This window comes from Talpa occidentalis, unplaced genomic scaffold (assembly GCF_014898055.3).
Source record: "Talpa occidentalis isolate TD23 unplaced genomic scaffold, MPIMG_talOcc4v2.1 talOcc4.6, whole genome shotgun sequence".
Taxonomy (NCBI): Eukaryota; Metazoa; Chordata; class Mammalia; order Eulipotyphla; family Talpidae; genus Talpa; species Talpa occidentalis.
The window spans coordinates 68,034,091-68,055,255 of NW_023604972.1; the positions used below are offsets into that span (position 1 = coordinate 68,034,091).

Genomic DNA, 21,165 nt, shown 5'->3' on the forward strand with positions numbered 1-21,165 from the left:
CCCACCCACTGACTCATCAATTGCAAGATAAGGTCTCTGGAACTACAGAAGCTGGCAAAGGCCAGAAACTAAAATCATATAAAATGATAGCACCACCTGATTAAAAAAAAAAGAAACAGTTCATATATCTAAGATATAGCTAAAGATGCTCTTAAAAATAGGAAAATCTGAAGCTACAAAATGGGCAAAAAGCAACATATATGGCAACTGGATACCTCAGGGAAAGATGATGTCATAAAGAGAGAACAATGCTCCAGAAATCAACTACAAAGGCATGAAAGATTTTAAGTTCTTAACAGATAAAGATTCAAAAGTGTCATAATAAAAAAAAAAAAAAATCAGGGGCCTCCCTGGTGGCATAAGGGGTTAAGCACCACACAATGAAACAATCCACAGCCTTTGCAGCAAAAGTTCAATCCCCGCTGGCCAGGGAGCAACCCACATAGCGCAGCAGACCTCTCCTGACTTGCCCGCTGCTACCCTCAAGGGTGTACTTTGGTCAATCTGCCTGTTGTGTTCCCCACTCTGTCTCTGGTAAATCCTCTCACCCCCCACATCTCTGGCCTGTACCCTAGCTCTTGTATGCATAAATAAATAAATCTTTAAAAAAAAATCAAAGAAATGGTGGAAAACACAGAAAAGCAAATCAAAATGATACAAAAGAATCCAAAAAGCTAACGAAAGAGATACAACAAAAATTCAGAAAAACAAATGAATAACCAGACAAATAAAATTAATGCACAGGGGCCTCCCCGGTGGCGCAGCAGTTGAGCACTGGGTTGCGAAGCTGCCCGAAGCCTCTGCAGCACCGGTTCGATTCCCAGCTGCTCCCCGGCCATCAGAGGAGGGTCCCACATGGCTCGCAGACCTCTCCTGCCGCCCGCTGCTCCCCTCAGCAGTGTACTTCGGTCCTTCTGCCTGCTCTGCTCCCCGCTCTGGTGAATTCTCTCACCCTCCCACGCTTCTGACTATACCCAGTGCTTGTATAAACAAATAAATAAATCTTAAAAAAATAAAAAAACAAATAAATAAATAAAATTAATGCACAGAAAATAGAAAATAAAGGTTTAAAATAGTAAAATGAAAGACTGGGGATGTAAAACAACAACAGATGAGATAAGAACTTCTACAGAAACCTATGGAAGCATAATAGACTAAATGGAGGATCAAATTGTGACTTCAAAGATAATAATGTACTGGGCCTCCCCTGCTAGCGCAGGTGGTTGAGTGCAGCACTGTGAAGCTGTCCCCAGCCTCTGCAGTGCTGGTTCAATCCCAGCCGGCCGGCAAGGGTCCCACATGGTGCAGCAGACCTCTCCTGTCTCACCCGCTGCTCCCCTTAGCAGCATATTTCGTCAGTCTGCCTGTTCTGTTCCCCCCTCTGTCTCTGGTGAATCCTCTCACCCTCCCATGCATCTGGCCTATACTCCGGTTCTTGTATAAATAAATAAATAAATCTTTTAAAAAAAAGATAATAACAAAGGACCCAGGTGGAAGAAAAAATATATATAAAGGAAAAAAATGAAGAAATACTTAAAGAATTATCTGGCTTCATTAAGAAAGGCAATACAAGATAATGATTATCCCCAGAAGGGAGAGGGAGGGAACAAAGAGCTTATTCAAAGAAATAATTGGGAAAAATTTTATAAATCTGCAGAAGGAACTGAATATACAAGTCCATGAATCTAAAAGAACAACTGGTTATCTAAATGTAATAAGACCTACACCAAGACACATCATAATGTAACTACCAAGATTTCAAAATACAAAAAGAATATTTAAGGCAGTTGGGGGCAGCGGAGGGAATAAAACAGTTAACTTGTAAAATTTCTTCCATCCAAAGAAACTGTATGATGTATTCAAAAAACTAGATATGCACTGTCAGCAAAGAATATTATGTTTTGCAAGACTCTTTTAGATATGAGAGCTAAAGACCTTTTCAGACAAACAGAAGCTGAAGTAGATTGAAGTACATTGTAAACACTAGATCTCCCCTGCAAGAAATGTAGAAAGAAGTTCATTTTTCTAAATTTATGAGAACATCCACAAAAAACTAAAAGGAAAGAGATGAATAAAACACTAATTATAAAATGACAATAGCTGACCATCATATATCAATAATTATCCTAAGTAAAAATGGATTGAACTCACCCATCAAAGGCACAGAGTGGTTGGAAGGATCAGAAAATAAAACCAAATTTTCTGCTGCTCTAGGAGACTCATCTGAGCTTCAAAGATAAACACAGTCTTAAAGTAAATGGTTGGAAAACAATGCTACAGGCAAACAGTCTGCCAATAAAGGGACAGCATTCTTACATGCCATAAGACACCCAAGAAAGGAAACAAGAGACAGGGATGAGTAATATATGATTATTAAGCATCAATCAGGAAGATATAACACTAATCAATATACACACACCAAATTAAAGAGCATCATAATACATAAGGCAACTGTTATCAAAATCTGAAAACATATTAGCAGCACCACAATAGTGGCCTACAACCTCACTTTAACCAATGGACATATCAATCAACAGGGGAAAAAAGTAATTACCATAAACAAAGCATTAGACCACATGAGATTAATAGAATTTACAGAGCACAGCATCCAAAAAAGATGAGTACACATTTTCTCAAGTGCACAGGGAATAGTCTCCAGGGTAGGATACATGTTGGACCACAAAATAAATGTCAAAATTCATTAAGATTGAAATTGTATTAAGTATCTTCCTGATCACTATGGTTTCAAGCTATAAATGAACAATAAAAATAAAAATGGGGAAAACCTTTACTATGGAGAGGCTGAACCACATACTACTTAATGACTATTGGGATCATGAGGAAAAAAGAAGAAAATTAAAAATTTCCTGGATGTATGGAAATAAAAACACAACCGACCAGAACCAAGGGACACAACAATTAAGTACTAAGATGAAAGTATATAGCAAGATACACAACAAGAAACTCAAATAGTCTCACCCTCACTTTAAGGAACTAGAATAAAAACAACAAATGAAAACTAAAGTCACTAGAAGTAAGGAAATAATAAAAATTAGAGTAGAAATTAATGAAATAGCAATGAAAAGACAGCCAAAGGAGCCATAAAGACAAAAGCTGTTTCTTTGGAAAAATAAACAAAATAGACAAGCCTCTAGCTAGGCTCACAATGAAAATAACAGAAAGAACAATAATAAATAGTATGAGAAACAAAGGAAAAGTTAATAGCTATCTCACAATTTTTTATTAGATATAAAGAGGTTATATAATATGCCTATTAGAAATAGACAAATTTTGGGCCTCCCCGGTGGCGCAGCGGTTGAGCGCTGGGTTGCGAGGCTGCGCGCGGCCTCTGCGGCGCCGGTTCGATCCCCGGCTGCTCCCCGGCCACCGGAGGAGGGTCCCACATGGCGTGCAGACCTCTCCTGCCGCCCGCTGCTCCCCTCAGCAGTGTACTTCGGTCCTTCTGCCTGCTCTGCTCCCCGCTCTGGCTCTGGTGAATTCTCTCACCATCCCGCGCTTCTGACTGTACCCAGTGCATGTATAAACAAAAAACAAACAAACAAACCAGCAAACAAATAAATAAAGCATGCCTCTAAAAAAAAAAAAAAGAAATAGACAAATTTTTAGAGGCATATCATCTTCTGACACTGAATCAAGAAGAAACATAAAATCTAAATACACCAATTATAAGCAAGAAATTAAAACAGCAATTAAAAGTCACCCAAAAAATAAAAGCCCAGAACAAGATGGTTTCAGTAGTGAGTTCTATCAAATCTAAAATACAAACTAATGCCTATTCTTCTCAATGTCTTAAAAAAAATTAAGGTAAATTCTTCCAAACCTATTTTATTGGCTAATACCCTGATATCAAAAACTGAGAAAATCAGGAAAAAGGAAACTACAAACAAATATCCCTGTTGAAAATATGTGTAAAAATATTCAACTAAATCTTAGCAAGTGAAATCCAACAATTCATTTAAAGGATCATACACTGTGACGAAGTGAGATTTATTCCAGGAATATAAGCATGATCAACATTTGAAAATCAATCAATGTGTCTCACAATAAAAAAAAGAATAATAAAAACAATGTGATTGTATCAATAGATGTAGAGATAGCATTTCATAAGATTCAACAATCATTTTGATAAAAACTCTCAAAAATAGGGATAGGATAATATCTCAACATAAGCTATGCCCTATATGACAAACCAACAGTTAATATCACACTCAATGATGAAAAACTTAAAACTTCTCCTCTAAAATAAGGTAAAACGACAAGAATGTTCACTTGCACCACTACTATTTCATATACTATTGGAAGGCTGTGCTTGAGCAATAAGGTAGAGAAAAATAAGTATGAATCCAAATAGGGAAAGAAGTAAAATTGTATTTGCAAAGACCATAATAATAGACATAGAAGGCCTTAAAAATTCCACTAAAAATTTTTGAAACAACAAATCAATAAAGGAAAGTGGCAGGCTACAAAATCAATATACAAAAATCAGTTGCATTCCTCTATATTAACAATGATCTAGAAAAGAAATGAATCAAGAAAATAATACCCATTACAATTGCATCAAAATATATTAATACCTAGGAAAAAAGCTAAACAAGGAAGGTGAATTAACTGTGCAATGAAAATTTTAAGACATTACAAAGACAAGTCAAAGACACTAGATGTGGAAAAATATCCCCTGCTTACAGATTGGAAGAGTTAACATTGTTAAAATGGCTATCTAATCCAAAAGCTATCTTATCAAAGTATTCCTTAACAATGTTTCAAAGCCATTATTCAAAGAAACACAATAATAAGGGCCTCCCTGGTGGCATAGGGGTTAAAGACAGCGCTATCAAGCTACCACCAGCCACTGCAACATGAGTTTGATCCCCAGCCAGCAAGTGAGCAATCCTCATGGTGCAGCAGACCTCTCTTGCCTCGCCCACTTTTGCCCTCAGCAGTGTATTTCAGTAGATCTGCCTGTTCTGCTTCCCACTCTCTCTGGTGAATCCTCTCACCACCCACACCTCTGGACTACACCCCAGTTCTTGTATATATAAATAAATAAAAATCTTTTAAAAAAATAGAACAATCATTATTGATATTTATATGGAACCACAAAAGATACTGATTAGCCAAAACAATCCTGACAAAAAATAAGAATGGAGCTATCGCACTCCCAGATCAAACACTAGTAGTAGTAATCGAAACAGTATGGTATTAGAATAAAATTAGACACTCAGACCAATGGAATAAAATTAGGACTCCAGGGCCTTCCTGGTGGTGCAGCAATTGAGCACTGGGCTGTGAAGCTGCCTGCAGCCTCTGCGGCGCTGGTTCGATCCCCGGCCGCCAGGCAAGGGTCCCACATGGTGCAACAGACCTCTCCTGTCTCACCCGCTGCTCCCCTCAGCAGTGTACTTAGTCAGTCTGCCTGTTCTGTTCCCCGCTCTGGCTCTGGTGAATTCTCTCACCCTCCTGCACTTCTGACTGTACCCAGTGCTTGTATAAATAAATACATAAAATCTTAAAAAAAAAAAAACCTTCTTATAAAAAAAAAATTGGGACTCCAGAAACAACCCCACACTTACATTGATAGTTAACTTACATCAACAATCCAACAGTACACAATGGAAAACGGGAAAGTCTCTTCAGAAAATGGCGTTGGGAAAACTAAACAGTCACAGGCAAAGAATTAAGTTAGACCATTACCTCACTCTGTATACAAAATTTAATTCAAAATGGAGGTAATACCTGAAACCATAAAATACTTTGAAGAACATATAAGCAAAACACAACAATGGCTTCAATGATGTCTTTGGGGGCTCAAGTCAAACTGCAATGGGGAAAAAAACATAATTAAACCAATGGAACTACATCAAAGTAAACATCTTCTGCACAGGAAAAGAAACTATCATTAAAACAAAAAGATAGGGTCTCCCTGGTGGTGCAAGGGATTAAGACACAACCTATGGGGCTGTCTGCAACCACTGCAGCATGAGTTCAATTCCCCCAGATGGCCAGGAAGCTACCCACATGGTGCAGCAGACCTCTTCTGTTGCGCCTGCTGCTCCCCTCAGCAGTGTATCAGTCAATCTGCCTATTTTGTTCCCCACTTTCTCTGGTGAATCCTTCACCCCCACATCTCTGGCCTGTTCCCCAGTTCTTGTATGCATAAATAAATAAATCTTTAAAAATAAAACAAAAAAGATACCCTTCCAAATTAAAAAAAAAAAAAGGCAAAGATACCCTTCCAATTCAGCAAAAATATTTTCCCATCATATCTGCTCTGACAAGGCAGAGGCCAATATCCAAGCTCTAAAAAAGAATCATAGAACTCAAGAAAAAGAAAACAAATAACACAATCCAAAAATAGGCAGTTGAAGTATATAGATAATTCTACAAAGAAGACATACACATGTAACACACACGAAAAAATACTTATCAATACTTATCATGGAAATGCAAATCAATAGAACAATAAGCTAAACCTCACATCTGTGAGAATGACATGTGTTAAAAAGACCAGAAGTAAGCATTGGTGAAAGTTGGAGAAAAATGAACTGTCATACACCGTTGGTGACAATATCAACTGATCCATCCCCTATGGAAAACAGTATGGAGGTTTCTCAGAATATTGAAAATAGACCTAGCACACAGTCTATCAATGCCACTTCTAGATATCTGCTTAAAGAATACAAAAACACTATTTGAAAGGAATGCAACAAAGTCATATATGCACTTTCATGTTCATTGCAGCAGTATTTGAAATGAAACCAAGTAATGGAAACAGCCTAATTATCCAACCACAGATGACTAAATTGATTTGGCATACACACACACACACACACACTAGAGTACTACTCAGTTATGAAAAAATGAAATGTTGGCATTTGTGGCAACACGGATGGAAATGAATGGATTATACTAAGCAAAGTAAATCAGAGGAGAAATACAGATACTACTCTTTCACTCTACTCACTTATATATGGAATACAGAGAAACAAAAAAAAAAGGTACAGACAAAACCAACCCAAAACAAACTCTAGAAATCCTGGAGTAGAATTGAGGCTACTAGTGGGAAGAAGTAAGGGAATATTAAGGTGTGGTGTCTCAAGGGACTAAGATGTAGCGGTGGCTGCCTTGGTGGTAGGTGTGGTGTGTTGTGGTAATGTATATCTGAAAAGGTGTGAACCTATTCCTCCAAATCATATATGGCATTGTATAACAACATTCGCTCAATTAAAAAAAAGACTACAATTAAAAATAAATAAAAAGAATGATTGATTTTAAAAACAAACTAAATGTATAGAGGAAACATAACTTCTTGCTAAATATTTTCTTAGATATCTACAACTGTGAGCAGCATTTACACAGTCCACTAAAAGAAGCAAAAATGAACAAGTATAACAATGAGCATTAGTTTTTAAGATGAATTGAGGCATTTAAAGGGGATAAAAGAAGAATGAAAAGTATTCAAGAATCCACCATTATATTTACAGAGTTTTTGGAGCTTAAAACCCTAGTCACTCCAACAGCTGCTCTGTCCCCTAAAAACAGAAAGAAAAAAAAAGTAAGGTTATCATCCAGAATATTCAGGTGGAAGAAGACACTGATGCACTAATGCTTGTGCCTAGAAGGGACCTCAGAGGTAGATGATCTAGTCAGTGGCGCTCATATCATTTCCTATCATTGAGACAGAGGACATTTAAGATAGATCAAGACCAGAGCCCCATGGGTTTTAAAGGAGTTTCAATTGCAGAAGCCCTGCTGGTACCACTGACTCACTTACTCAACAAATATTTACGGAGTGTTGGCATTGTGCCAGGCATTGCACTAAGTGCTGGAGACATAAGCAATGAAAAGAGGAAAAAACGTCCCGCCTGCAGCCACTTAAACATTCCAATGAGAGGGAGATGGGCACTGAAGCAATTTCAGTATACTGGCTTAGCAGAGGACTACTTAGGAAAACATTCTAAAGAAAGAGATTTAAGTTCTGCTCATTTTCCTGCAGCTTCTTACCTATTTCCATTGACATTATTCACTCACTTACTACTCCATAAAACATTTATTAATTACTTATGGGGGTTGGCAGTAGGCTAAAGAATGACCTTACTGTGCGGAGAAAAGATGGGTTAGCTAAGGGGTTCTTCTGCTGGAGAAGCAGATGTTCCAATGGAGAAGACCAAAAAGTATTTGCCTGTAAGACAACTACCATATAAAATGGTATCAGAGCAAAGAATCTAGAGAAACCTTCTCCCTGGGGGACAGGATGACAGTATTGGAGGAGAGAAAAGAGGATCTCAGACTGAGACAAGTTCCAGGACACCAGTACCAAGACATTAGGACCTGCGAGTTTCTCACTAAGGCTGGTATAGAAAGGACAGGAGAGCTGCGTTTGACACACCCGAACTTAAATCCTCTTTCCAGCTGTGCAGACTTGAACAAGTCGCTTAATAATTCTGAGGCTCAGGGTCCTCATGTGGGAAAAAAAAAAAAAACAACTGATGCTGGAACTGATCACCTTATTGTAGTATTGAAATAATTAGCAATGTACATAAAGACAAAAAAAAAATCACAGCACCAAGATGCTGATAAATATTCCAGGTTGGTAACTGGAAATGGTGGGGAATGAGCAAATTGGGGTCAGATTCATAAAAGGGCCACGTAAACTGGGCTGAGATATTTCCCCTATAAATACCCAGTTCGGAATCATTAGCCCCTACCTCCCTTCTCACGTTCCTATCGGGACAATGACATTAAACTTATGTGCCAGCTACAGAGCTAAGTGTTCTTATGTATGTGATCTCATTTCATTGTCCTAGCAATCTTATGAGGACGAGGACGTAACACCTCGATCTTCATTTTACAAATGAGGCTAAGTGAAGTTCAGTGTTATGCCCAAAGGGACACAGCCATTAAGTAACATTTTTATCCTGCCTGTTTTTCTGTCTGGAACTTGCATCATTTAACTCAGTTGTTCTCTTAGTCTCTGCCCTACTCAGAAGTCCTCCACCCCAAACAAGTCAAGCGGCCCTTACAGACTCCTTGTTACCCCCAGTCTATCTGCTTACCTTAATGTCTGCCTTTCCTGCTTCTCCCTGGGGGTTGTAATTTCTGAAGCTCACTCCCTCTGCCACCGGGTAGTCAAGCAAGGCCTAGTGCTCTGCTGCTCCCTCCTGGCTGGGGCTAGAACCTCAGCTGCTCCTGAGTCCTCAGCACAGTCCTGAATTTCCATTTCCTTAGCATCTCAAGGTTTGAAAGAATTCCATCAGTTTGCTATGGATTATCCAGATAACTTCCTCAGGTTTCCACTTCACTAATGCAAAACTCTGTTTATTTGTGTTTCATTCACTTCAGTTACTTATACTCAGAAGAGCTTTTCAAGAAGTTTACCTTATTGAATATCTCCATTAGCTTATGTGTTCCCATTGAGGGAAAAAGGAAAGTAAGGCTGCAGAGTCACAAGAGACCCACTAAAAATATTTTCATTCACACAATCCCTCTTCAGAGGACTATTGTGACTAAACACTCCAGGCCAGGCTGATTTATTGAATATATTTTTTGAAGTTGATCACATTTAACAATATAGTCTTATTTTCTCAGTCGTTGTCTGACAGGGAGCTTTGAGAAAATACTTATGATTCACTTGAGTCTTATGCATTTACATCCTGTTAAAAATGAAACTTGTACTGAAAGTTGTCACTAAGCCAAAGCAGTCGCTAATTGCCCCTTCAAATCAGTAGTAGTAGGGCAGACCAAGCCAGGAAGGACGAGATTCTGTACAATGAAAGGTAAAATACAAGCAGAATCTCTACTGAACAGTGCATAAAGACTAATAGCAACAGATCGTTCAAATACTGCATTGTAGGTAATATAAATGTGTGAACATAATTACAGATTTGACATCCCGAGCTCTCCTCTGTTCGGCTTGTAATATTTGTGAAGACCTGTCTATAATTATGACATAAGTCAAAGAAAGTGCATTTTAACAAAGTACTTTAACAAAGTAGTAGGGAAACACTATTGGCACATCATGTGCATTACTTCTTTAGCATACCATGTTATTTAGAGGGGTTTCTCAATTCTATATGTATTTTTTTGAGAAATATTTTTGTACCTGGTAAATTTTTCAACCATATCACCCACTTTGAGGGATGACTTTAGTAGTAATTATGTGATAAAAATGCACTTGTTAAACTCAATATCCTAGCACTAGTGCCCACAACTCTTCAAGCAACTGCCCACCAAACACTCAGGTAAATGCATTCAGCTACCTAAGTCAGTTGGCAAAATTTACCATGAATCATGTTAGTCATATTAAAATTGAGGTTCTTGCAAATAATATAAATTTTGAGTTCAACAACAATGCTAAAACTTTCATTTAACCCTGTGCTTGATGGGAAAGTTGTATGCTTTTTTTTTTTCTTTTTTCTGTTTTCTGTTTCATGAATTTTTTAGACATAATGGCAGTTAGTTCTTATCAAAACCTTTCATCAAGTAGTCTTTAAATGCATAACAAGTGCACACAGGTACCCACTTCCCCTTTCTGCACAAAGACATACTTTGCAATATTATTTCCTTTTTGTTTGCATTTTGATTTATGTATCTGCTTTCAACCCATTTTCATGAAATGAAAGTCATTCATATATAAAGAAGTATATTCAGTACCTACTAATCACTGCCATTCTTTGATCTAGTAATCACCTAAAAACTTTTCTTTAAGTATGTTTCTAAATGATGTACACTTAGGTACCTATTAAAGCTATTCATGTGTTACTGAACAAATATTTACTATTCTTATTCTTCTGAAAATACACCAAACAAACATCAAAAGCAAAAATTAGGGGACTGGAGGATGCCTAATACTTTCTCCTAGCACCCACATTATATCACACATAGCCTGGATGTGGACATGCCACTTTACAGACCTTTGCTTTAGTCAAAATATGAGTGACAGCCTTAGTTTAGATTCTATTTTTTTCAAAAGATTGCATATTTAAACAGAGTCCTAATTTATAAGGCCTTCGTTAGTCCACCTGAGAGTTATACATGACATATAGATGGATTATTTAAAATGCAGATAATATATCAATAAACAAAAAAGTGAATTAAGCTTTCAGTCAGAAACAAATCCTTTATCAACAGTTTATACAGCATATTATTTTGTCACTGTCATTTCACATACAATGAAAGAATAATGAACTTGAAACCTATTTAAATATTAGATGCAAAATAAATTACCATTCAATAGTAGTCTTTGGCTGTAAATGCTGGTTATGGAATAGAAGTTGAACTTAAATACATTTCAAGTTAAGCTTCTGCACTTTCAAAAACATGAATGATGAATGGAGCTGACTGACACGCATACAGTTTCAACAGATCTAGAAAAAGGATCAGTGTGCATTTAAAGTTTGTACCCCTTGAAAAATTAATATCAGGCTGACATTGTTGAAGAGAAAGGGCGATTCAAGGTAGCTCCTTGAATAAATGAATTCTTGGTATCACTTTAACCAGAAAATCTCATGTAACTGAGGAGGAGTAGAACTTTAGCTTGACTGATGTAGGTCAGGGGTGAAGGGCCACTCATTTTTATACAGTCTGCAACCTAAGAACAGTTTGAACATTTTTAAGTGATCTTAAAATTGATTTTTTTAAAAAATAAGATTTTTGATTTTGTGCAAAAATATTTTGTGATATGAAATTCAACGTCACCTTCATAAGCAAAGTTGTACTGGGATGTAGCCAAGAACATTCATTTCTGTGATACCTATATAGCTGTTTTCCCTCAAACATTAGAGTTGACAGCTGCTATAGAGACTGTATGATTCAGAAAACCTGAATTGAAATACTTACTGTTTGCCCTTTTACAGGCTCCCTAATGGGTCTTGGTAATAGAGCTGTCCCCTAATACCACAATTCCCTTTTCTTACCTCATGATAGGCTGTGGTAGGGTTTTCTTCCCCACTCCTTTTTTCTAAAACAACATAGTCCAAAGAGACATGGTAAGTTATATTTTATTCACCACCTCCCAGTTTATCTACATCATGGTTTTGCAAGTTCTGACTCCCAAAACTACAGTCCAAAATGCAGCTGCCTCTACAGCCTCCTTTGCTCTCATAAGGGTTACTTTCTGTTTATCTACAATTGGTTTTCAATTGGTACAGATTCAGCTATATTTTCACAGGCTTTCTTTGATGTGACATCAACTTACCCTCGCGTCCCTATCTGCCCTACAATGTCCATGACTTGTAAAGTTTGCAAAATATAAATCCTGAAGTTTTTGCCAGCTTTGTTTTTCCTCACTTTCCACTTAGTACATCCTTCATCAAATTCTTCTTGTTAAATCATGCCAAATTTGCAGCCCCTTCTCCCCTCCCACAAAGACACCTCATTCCTCGCAATTAGAAATATCATAAAAATTGCTGTGGTTCTCATGTCTCTATCTCATATTTGTTCTATTTATTTATCTCACATAAGATTTATTGTTAGTCTTATTATCAGTAAACTGCACATATGGAGGCCAAATAGTGTTTTATACAAACAGCACTTTCATTTATATACTAGCCCCTTTGCTTGCCATACACATTCTTATCAACACACATTTCCTAGTTCATAGTTACTCAAAACAACACACCTGTAAGAGAGAGAACTTTAGTTGACACAAAGGCACAGAATTAACTGAAAAGGAATCAAAAACTGAGGACATCATTCTCTTTTCAATTATTTATCAATCATTGGATTACAACTGGAGAAAATCTCGATTTGTTCTACTGTGATTTTAACCCTGTAATTATTTTTAAAGATTTATTTATTTATAAAAGAACCAGGGTATAGGCCAAATGTGTGAGGTGAGAATATTCACCAGAGAGAGCGGGAAACAGAACAGGCAGACTGACTTAAATACACTGCTGAGGGGAGCAGCAGGAGACAGGAGAGGTCTGCCGCACCATATGGGTATCTCCCAGGCCAGCCAGGATTGAACCCGCACTGCAGAGGCTACAGACAGCTTCACAGTGCTGCGCTCAAATGCCTGCGCCACCAGGGAGGCCAAACCCTGTAATCTTTGATAACACCTCTGTTTAACAAAAAGAATAATCCTCAGGTTGATGCCTTCTGCAAGAAGACATTTGGAGCCACAAGTTAACATAAATGTTTTATTTTTATTGGAATGTTTTTTATAATTTGAATCTACTAATGGTATCAATACTTTTTCAATTTATTTTTATTAAAGAGAATAAGTATTTTCCATAGTAAAATCGGGTTAACAAAAATGAAGTGATTAAAACAAAAATATTAAGTGAATTATAGCACAATGGAAAACACATATGACACAGATTTTGATAGTATTACATAGAAATGGGAGAAAGATTTGGTTGTAGCAGATACTTAGTAAAGCCAAATGAATTTTATCAATCAATAACCCTGCTGTTCACCATTCACATAACTAAAAAAAAATGATATAATAGACTAACTTCAAGTTTCTGAGACAAGGCTCCTCAACAGGAAGAAGGGGTGACATTTGGCACTGTCTAGAGACACTTTTGGTTATCACAACCAGGGGGGATGGGAGCTGCTACAGGCATCTAGTGGATAAAGACCCAGGGCACTGCTAATCATCCAATAATACTTAGCACAGTCCCCCAAAATAAAAAAATTATCTGTCCCTGAAGGTCTACAGTGCCAACGGTGAGAAGCCCTGCTCAAAGAAGGGAGAGCTTCATGCACACTATCTTTTACTCATCATTTTAAGTCAACTGCCGTCCAGTACTTTTCTTATTTGATCTTTGTCACTGATAAGATTTCTGAAGTAAATTTCCCACCTACACCTTCCACTATTTTATTTCACCACACAACTACTTCCTTCTACTAGCAATGAAAATTTAAAAAATGGACTGTGTTGAAGTGTTCATGTCCTTTATGTGTGCTTATACTATGCCACCAATATTTAGATCTAGTTTCTAATTAAAGCATATAAGTTATGAAATTTTACAACAAATGTTGGTGAGGTTGTGGAGAAAAAGGAACCCTCCTGCACTGCTGGTGGGAGTGCAAACTGGCCCAACCACTATGGAAAACTGTGTGGAGATTCCTCAACCTACCAAAGATAGAGCTTCCATATGACCCAGCAATTCCACTCCTAGGTATTTACCCAAAGGACACAGAAACATTAATTCCAAAGAGCACCTGCACCCCTATGTTTATAGCAGCACTATTTACAATAGCTAAGCTTTAAAAATAACTCAAATGCCCCAAAATAGATGACTGGATCAAGAAGATGTGGTACATATACACCATGGAATATTACTCAGCAATCAAAAAAAATGCATGCAATTTGCAGCAACATGGATGGCACTGGAAGGGATCATGCTCAGCGAAATAAGCCAGAGGGAAAAAGAAAAATACCGATGGTCTCACTCATAGCAGGAATCTAGAAAACCTAAATAAGGGACCAGGAAAAAGAACAACTATAAAAAAGAAAAAATCAAAATCATCAACTATGAACCAGAGACACACTATGGGGGGGCGGGGGTGAGGAAAGGAGGGTTTGGGGTCAAAATAAGGGGATTGCAATTGTATGAGGAATATAAAAATAAAATTTAAAAAAAATTAAACAAAAAAATTTTCAGATCAGATTATCCTGTATAATCAAATAGATTTTAAAATACTAAGGTAAAGATTGACATAATCTGAGTAAAATCTTGATTCTAGCTGCTATTGATTTCATATAGTTATCCTTTGTCCCTAATTAAATGGTGCATTGACTAAATTAAATTCCACATTTTGAAGAAAAACCCTGACCTTGTAATTAAAAAAAAAAAATCAATATTCTTTTTATTAAAAATGTAACCTTTCCAATAGGGAGTCTAAAGAACTACACTTAAAGCTAGCAAAAACAAAACGAATTTTAACAAAAAAAAAAAAGAGGAAATAGTTGAAACAGTTTACTTGTCTACAACTGTTTTATTCTCAAATGTATTACTGAAAACATAACTCATACATATACGTCTGAAGATAAAGTGTTTATAAGAAAGTTCTTTGAAGTTGTTTTGTGGTTAGTGTTTTCTTGCTCTCTCTCCTTTTTTTTATGCAATGTCCTCCAAATCAGTTTAGGAGTTAATAGCACCTGTGTGTGTCTTTTTTTATTTTCCAAAATGGGAGTTATTTTTACCCTTGCAACAGTATTTAAACATGGAAAAGTAAAACATGCAATGATCTTATCATTGTCTTCACTTGATTTTAAGGTTATTTTCGGTGCATTTAGTTTTGACTATAGTAAGTGTAGTGGTTGGTATAGTTTGGAGGCACTTCATGACTTTAAGTTCAAATTGATTTAACTGCTAATTCTGACACACCTGTGATAAAATGACAGTGAAAGTAAAACTGAATCCTCATTTCAAAGCACAGAGTACTTTGCCAACAGAAAAGCAGCATTATTTTCTTCTTTTTGTTAATCTATTTACTTTTTTCTTACAACGCTTGCTTTCTTATCTCAGGTATAGTCCCCATAGAATTTCCACCACTAATTCACCAGTGCACCATCACCATAGTCCCTTGTGCTCTTCCTACTCTCGTTTTGATCCCTTTCCCTCCCCACCTCTGCAGAATGTCTCTGATTTCTAGTTGTTTATTTTTGTTTTGTCTTCTTGTGGTTTTTGTTGTTGTTATTATTTTTTCCCTTGACTCCTTTTATTCCTCCTATAAATGAAACCATTTGGTATTTTTCTTTTTCCTTCTGACTTACTTCACTGAGCATAATCCCTTCAAGCTCCATCCATGTTGTTGTGAATGGCTTTAATGTATATTTTTGATTGCTGCATAGTATTCCATTGGGTATATATACCACATATTCTTGATCCAGTTATCTATTTTTGAACAAAAACTGAAACACAGACCAATGGAATGGAATTGAAAACCCAGAAATAAACCCACAGATTTATGGACAGCTAATCTTTCACCAAGGAGCAAAGAATAGGCAATTAAACAAAGACAGTTTGTTCAATAAATGGTGCTGGGAAAACTGGACTGCTACATGCAACAGAATGAAGCTTGATTGATACCTCACACCATGCACAAAAATCAACTCAAAATGGATCAAAGAATTAGACATAAGACCTGAAACCATAAAATATATAGAAGAAAATACAGGCAAAACACTACATAGCATTATGTAGAAAGGAAACCAAGCTGAGATTAGGGTCACTGTACACAAGGTTTAGGGAGAAGATAAGCTAGTCACCAGATTTTCATTTTCCTGGAGACAACAGGACCTTGGTCATCACACCAACTCCGACAGAAGGAAGGGGACTTATCTGCTGAGCCTGCCCTGTTTATCATTCATTCATTCTCCTTAAAATCATTAGTGGAACACACACTGAGTACTGAACACTGTGTGGGTAATGAGCAATGAGCACACAACAATGAATCAGCCAAATCCCAGGAAGTTTCACTTTTCATGCAGCCTGTTTTTCTTGTCCCACTTGAAATTCCATCTTGATCCCAAGTTAATTGTTTGAAAAAACAATCAGATAAATAGAAAACAAGAGAGGGACCTAACAGTATATTTGTAATTCTTAGATTAAAAAACATTCCATCCTCCAAAGAGCTTAAGATGTTAAGGGTAGTGTGTATGGCAAGAGATCACCCAGGACACCCTGGACAGCTCTGAGCCTTGAAGGACAGAGCTTATGTGTAGGGGAGGGAGGAGGTGTGGTGGAATCATAGAGGGCTGGCACTGGGAAACCAAGGGCACTGGCTGAGAAAGAAGAGAAAGAAAGACAGGGACCTGTTTCTTCACCAGCCAAGAGCAACGATCACAATCCTTCTAGTTGGTCATTATCTGGGGCCAGTTATGTGTTATCGTAGATTACACTATTAATCAGGTCATAAATTCTCCTTCCATGAGAAGGTATACCCCTAGTCCCACCCCCTCGATCAATCCAGAGCATAATATACAGAGCAGATCTTAAGGAAATACCAGTTTGTCCAAAACATTTCAAATGGAAAACCCAATAATGACTTATAGACAAAGATAGGAAAACTTTTCATCATTACCAACTGTTCTAAAAGGCATTTTTCAAAAGGACTGGGCCACATATTTTAACCTGGCAAACATCGATTTGTAACCTAAAACATTTTTCAAACTGAGACACAACCTATTAGTGAGATGTAAGTGGGTCCAGTCAATGTTTTTAATCAAACAATAGAATAGTAAATATTAAAGTATACTGTTGGTAATAACACTGTTTGACAAATTCATTTCCATTTTACACAAATGTCTCATTATCTAAATCGATTTGGTTCCCAAGCAGTAATACCCATAGCAAGGGATCCAGTATAATCATGCTTCAATGGGGTTGCCATATAAATGTACTTTTAAAAACTTAAGGATCTGTTTAGGAGTTGGAAGTGAGAATAAAAGTCATTAGCCTAAAGAAACTATAGTAAATGAAAAGGATATTTCTAAAAAAAAAATTGATTCCAAAATAATTTAACATACTCTTCTCCGTTTGTTCTAATTACTTTTAATTTGGATTCCCTAAATTTGTGGGGGGGGGAGAGAGAAAGAAAAACATCTGATTTTGTTACATTCTTTCAATCATGTACCACAGACAGAAATAAAAGGTAGGAAATAACTTAAATTAGCACAAGGGTTTGGAAACACTCTCCACCACAGAGCAAAGAAGACCAAGCCAAACCCTTCCCTCCACCGTGTCATGGATAGTATCTGGACTAGAAGTTTCCTCTTCCCTTGGAAAAACCTTTGAAATACCAATTTCTCAAATCACCGGGCAAAGGACCAACTACTCTCTAGGATATTAAGACCTGAACAGGATCATGGCCAATTCATCTTTTAAGCAGATATGAATTTGTTATTGTATTATGATTTTTATAAACTGACCAATTCTATAAACAAAGCAGTATCTTTGTGATTTTAGAAAAATTAGTTTGTCTGATACTCTTAAATAATCCCCTTCACCTCCATCTCCACCCTTCAACCCCACTGCTCAAAAAGAAAGCCCTTACACCTGCCCTGGTCGGAATGACTACAGGTAGATCAGAGCTGCCAGTACCATTCAGGAGCTTCCAGTGGTTACAGCCTGGGAAATTGAGTCCCTAAAATTCCCAAACACATGCTCAGTGTGTTCCTTGAATTAGAGAGTCACTAGTTCACAACAAATGATGGCAGCAGAGGACTGACTACTCATAAATTACCTTAATCTAGAGAGATTGTCCACACCCTGCAACTAATCGCAATAGCACCACACAACACCAGGAAGGTTGTTCTCTTAGCATCCTAATGGTAACAGTGTTACTAATGAATTAAACATTTTGGCCTTACAGTGACCACTGGCATGCAGACTGGACCCAAGACTGGGAATAAGGAGTAAAAGACTTCATCTCAAATTTATTACTCTCTTTATTTTATCACTAGTACAGGGAGGAAGAGGACTGTTGTCATTCAGCTAATACTTGCAATTATAATCTGGTACATTCTCTGGCATTATAGATTCATAGTAATTATAACTGTAACATTAGTGGCTTTATGTTTTGGGTTTATTTTGCTGAAAAAAAAAAAACTTTGATCATGAATGATAATATTTCTCAACATTTCAACCAAATGGTATAAGCAAGCCCTTCATTAATACTGTCATTAACAAACTACCTAGCATACAAGACCACTGAAAGGCAGCCATATCAATTTTTAGTTTTCTCAAAACACTTTAGCTCTGTGATTTTTCAAGGTAATCAAATGACTAGATAGCAGAGTGAAAGTTTTAGCAATAAATAATTGATTTATAGCTGCCCCCCAAAATTTTAAGGCAAAATGTAACACCAAGTTTTAGTTTTTTAATAAACTTCAAACTCCTTAGATTTCCCTTATGAAATCAGCCATTCAATCTATGTATACAAGCACCAGGATTTTTTTCCCTACCCAGTTACCCACCCTCAAATTAAAGGAAATATCTTGAGCTTTCTAATGGAAAAGCTTATTCATAAAGATAATTGTGTTGATGATAAGTCAGAGCCAGTTGGAGGCATCTGGGTAGACATTATTCAGAAAGCAGTTGGATTTGGTGATGGGACAATCCCTGTAGCACCATCAGGCACTTCCTCTACCAGGTGGCAGTTTCTGAAACACCAAGTAAGCCATTTTAAGTAGGTTATCTTTTGAATCAGAAGTTTACACTGCTCCAACTGCTACTACTCACATAATCATGGTAGGTTTTAGACCTTACCAAAGGAACCATTTCATTTTCAACCCACTAGTGAATGCATACATTAGCAGATTTTCAGATGAACACTGAAAAACTGGATCAAAACAGGATATTTATGCGTACTTTATTCAAATCTCAAATATTTTGAAATAGTTTAAAACTGATAAATTTTTAATCAGAAATTTTGCCTTTCTGACTCAGTGAGCCCTTAATACAGTAATGGCAAATTGGGGTCAGAAGGTGACCCACCCTTACTCCCTCCCACTAAGCACTAAATCCAGAATATTGCTCTGTGGCCCCCAAAAGCATCAAAAAGAAAATAAATGGCTGTCAGCTAAACTATTCCTTGAAAAGAGAGAATGGAAAATGAAATTGCAAAGAAGTAGGAAGTACAAAAGCTTCAACTTGTCAACAGTTGAAATTGCATCTTCAGTTGCCTATAATAAAGGGCCTGGATCTAAAATGAGTTTTACAGTCTCATTACCTATGGACAACAGAAAGAAGGAAAAATGAAAAAGGGGAAAGAAAAGGTAATTTTAATGAATACAAATATGAGAACATATGGCATCATTCACATGGCAAAATCACTACCTGTTAGGATCTTTGGAGGAGGGACACCCCAGGGAATTGGCTTTTTTGTATGCATAATTTAAATAAATCACTCCAGCACAGAAAGAAGAGTAACAGAACTCTTCCCACTAATTACCACTGCCTGGATCCCATGTGTTGCTTTTTCTTTAAAGCCACACTAATTCATTATTCTGCCTTCAACTCTCTTAAATGATTCATTCCGCCCTTCACTCCTGAGCCCAGCAGACTCTGCAGGGAAGCTAGTATTTAAGTTTAATTTCTAGAGCCACTTGCTTTGGAGAACTTGATGAGAAGGAGGAAGGAAAATCTAATTTAATAATTTTGCTATGATCTGGAGGGGACCCCTCTGTTTCCCTCCCCCACCCCCCCAAATAAGTAGCAAACAGGATTCTCTGGCGTGCTAAAATCCTGAGCAAAGACCCCAACTGGGAAAGCAGGGCCCACGTGCAACGGGAGATTTTACCCAAAGGAAGTGGCTGCCAGAGAGGAAGGAGGCTAGCAGAGAGTTGACAGCTCGCAGCTGCACCCGCCTGGGCGCTCAGGAGGAGACCTGATTCTCACTTGAACGCTGCACAGCTCTCGCCCAAACACTAAGCGGGAGAAATCGAAGGGCAGGATGGCTGCTCCCGCATCCTCGGGACCTGGCACTGCAAGAGGCACATACAGTCCTTCGCGCGCGCCTCGGGCTTCCACCGAGGGCTGAGCCCGCGCGCAGAGCGTGGGGCTCCAGCCCGGGCGCCCCGGCGCGCGCCCAGCGTGCCGCCCCCACCTTACCGTCCCAGCTCCGCCTCCACGTCGAAGAAATCGCTCAAAGCATCCCTGTTGGAGCCGTCGATCCAGTAATCCGGGACCAGGCTCCCAGCCCCCGGGGCCACGCTGGCAGCGACCGAAGAGCAGGACGAGGCGGAGCTCGAGGGCACCGTGACTTTGAGCATCTTCGCGGCGGGACTCCGGAGGCCGCCGCCGCTGCCGGGCGAGAAGCCCGCCGCCCGCCGCCGCCTGCGGACGCAGAGCGAGAGTGGCGTCCCCCGCACACCCCCGCGCCCCCGCCGCCCTCCCCGCCCCGGCGCGCAGCCGCGGCGCACCTTCCGCACGCCCGGAGAGAGGGCGGGCGGAGCCGGGGAGAGCAGCCGGCTCGGAGCGCGGAGGGAGAGCGCGGCGTCGCCGCCCGCGGGAGTGGAGAGGAGAGGCGGAGGCGCGGCGAGGGAGAGAGGCTCCCTCCCCCCTTCCCCTCCTCCCCCCGCGGAGCCTTTCCAGCCCCCTCCCTCTTTTCCTTTCTCCTCCGCAGGCGGTGGCTGCGCGGTGCAGGCTAGGGCGGCTCCGGATGCTGGAGCCGGGGAAGACGCGGGGACCA

General features: G+C 38.6%; 1 protein-coding gene across 1 annotated transcript in view; it reads right to left on the bottom strand.

The window, feature by feature from the left end:
• Positions 1 to 20,824, bottom strand: part of CAMK4 (calcium/calmodulin dependent protein kinase IV) — a 293,642-nt gene extending 272,818 nt beyond the window's left edge. Inside the window, exon 1 of the mRNA XM_054688256.1 lies at positions 20,586 to 20,824. Coding sequence (XP_054544231.1) covers positions 20,586 to 20,746 — 161 coding nt within the window. The 5' untranslated portion in view covers positions 20,747 to 20,824. The remainder of the gene's footprint in view (positions 1 to 20,585) is intronic.
• Positions 20,825 to 21,165: the final 341 nt, after the last annotated feature.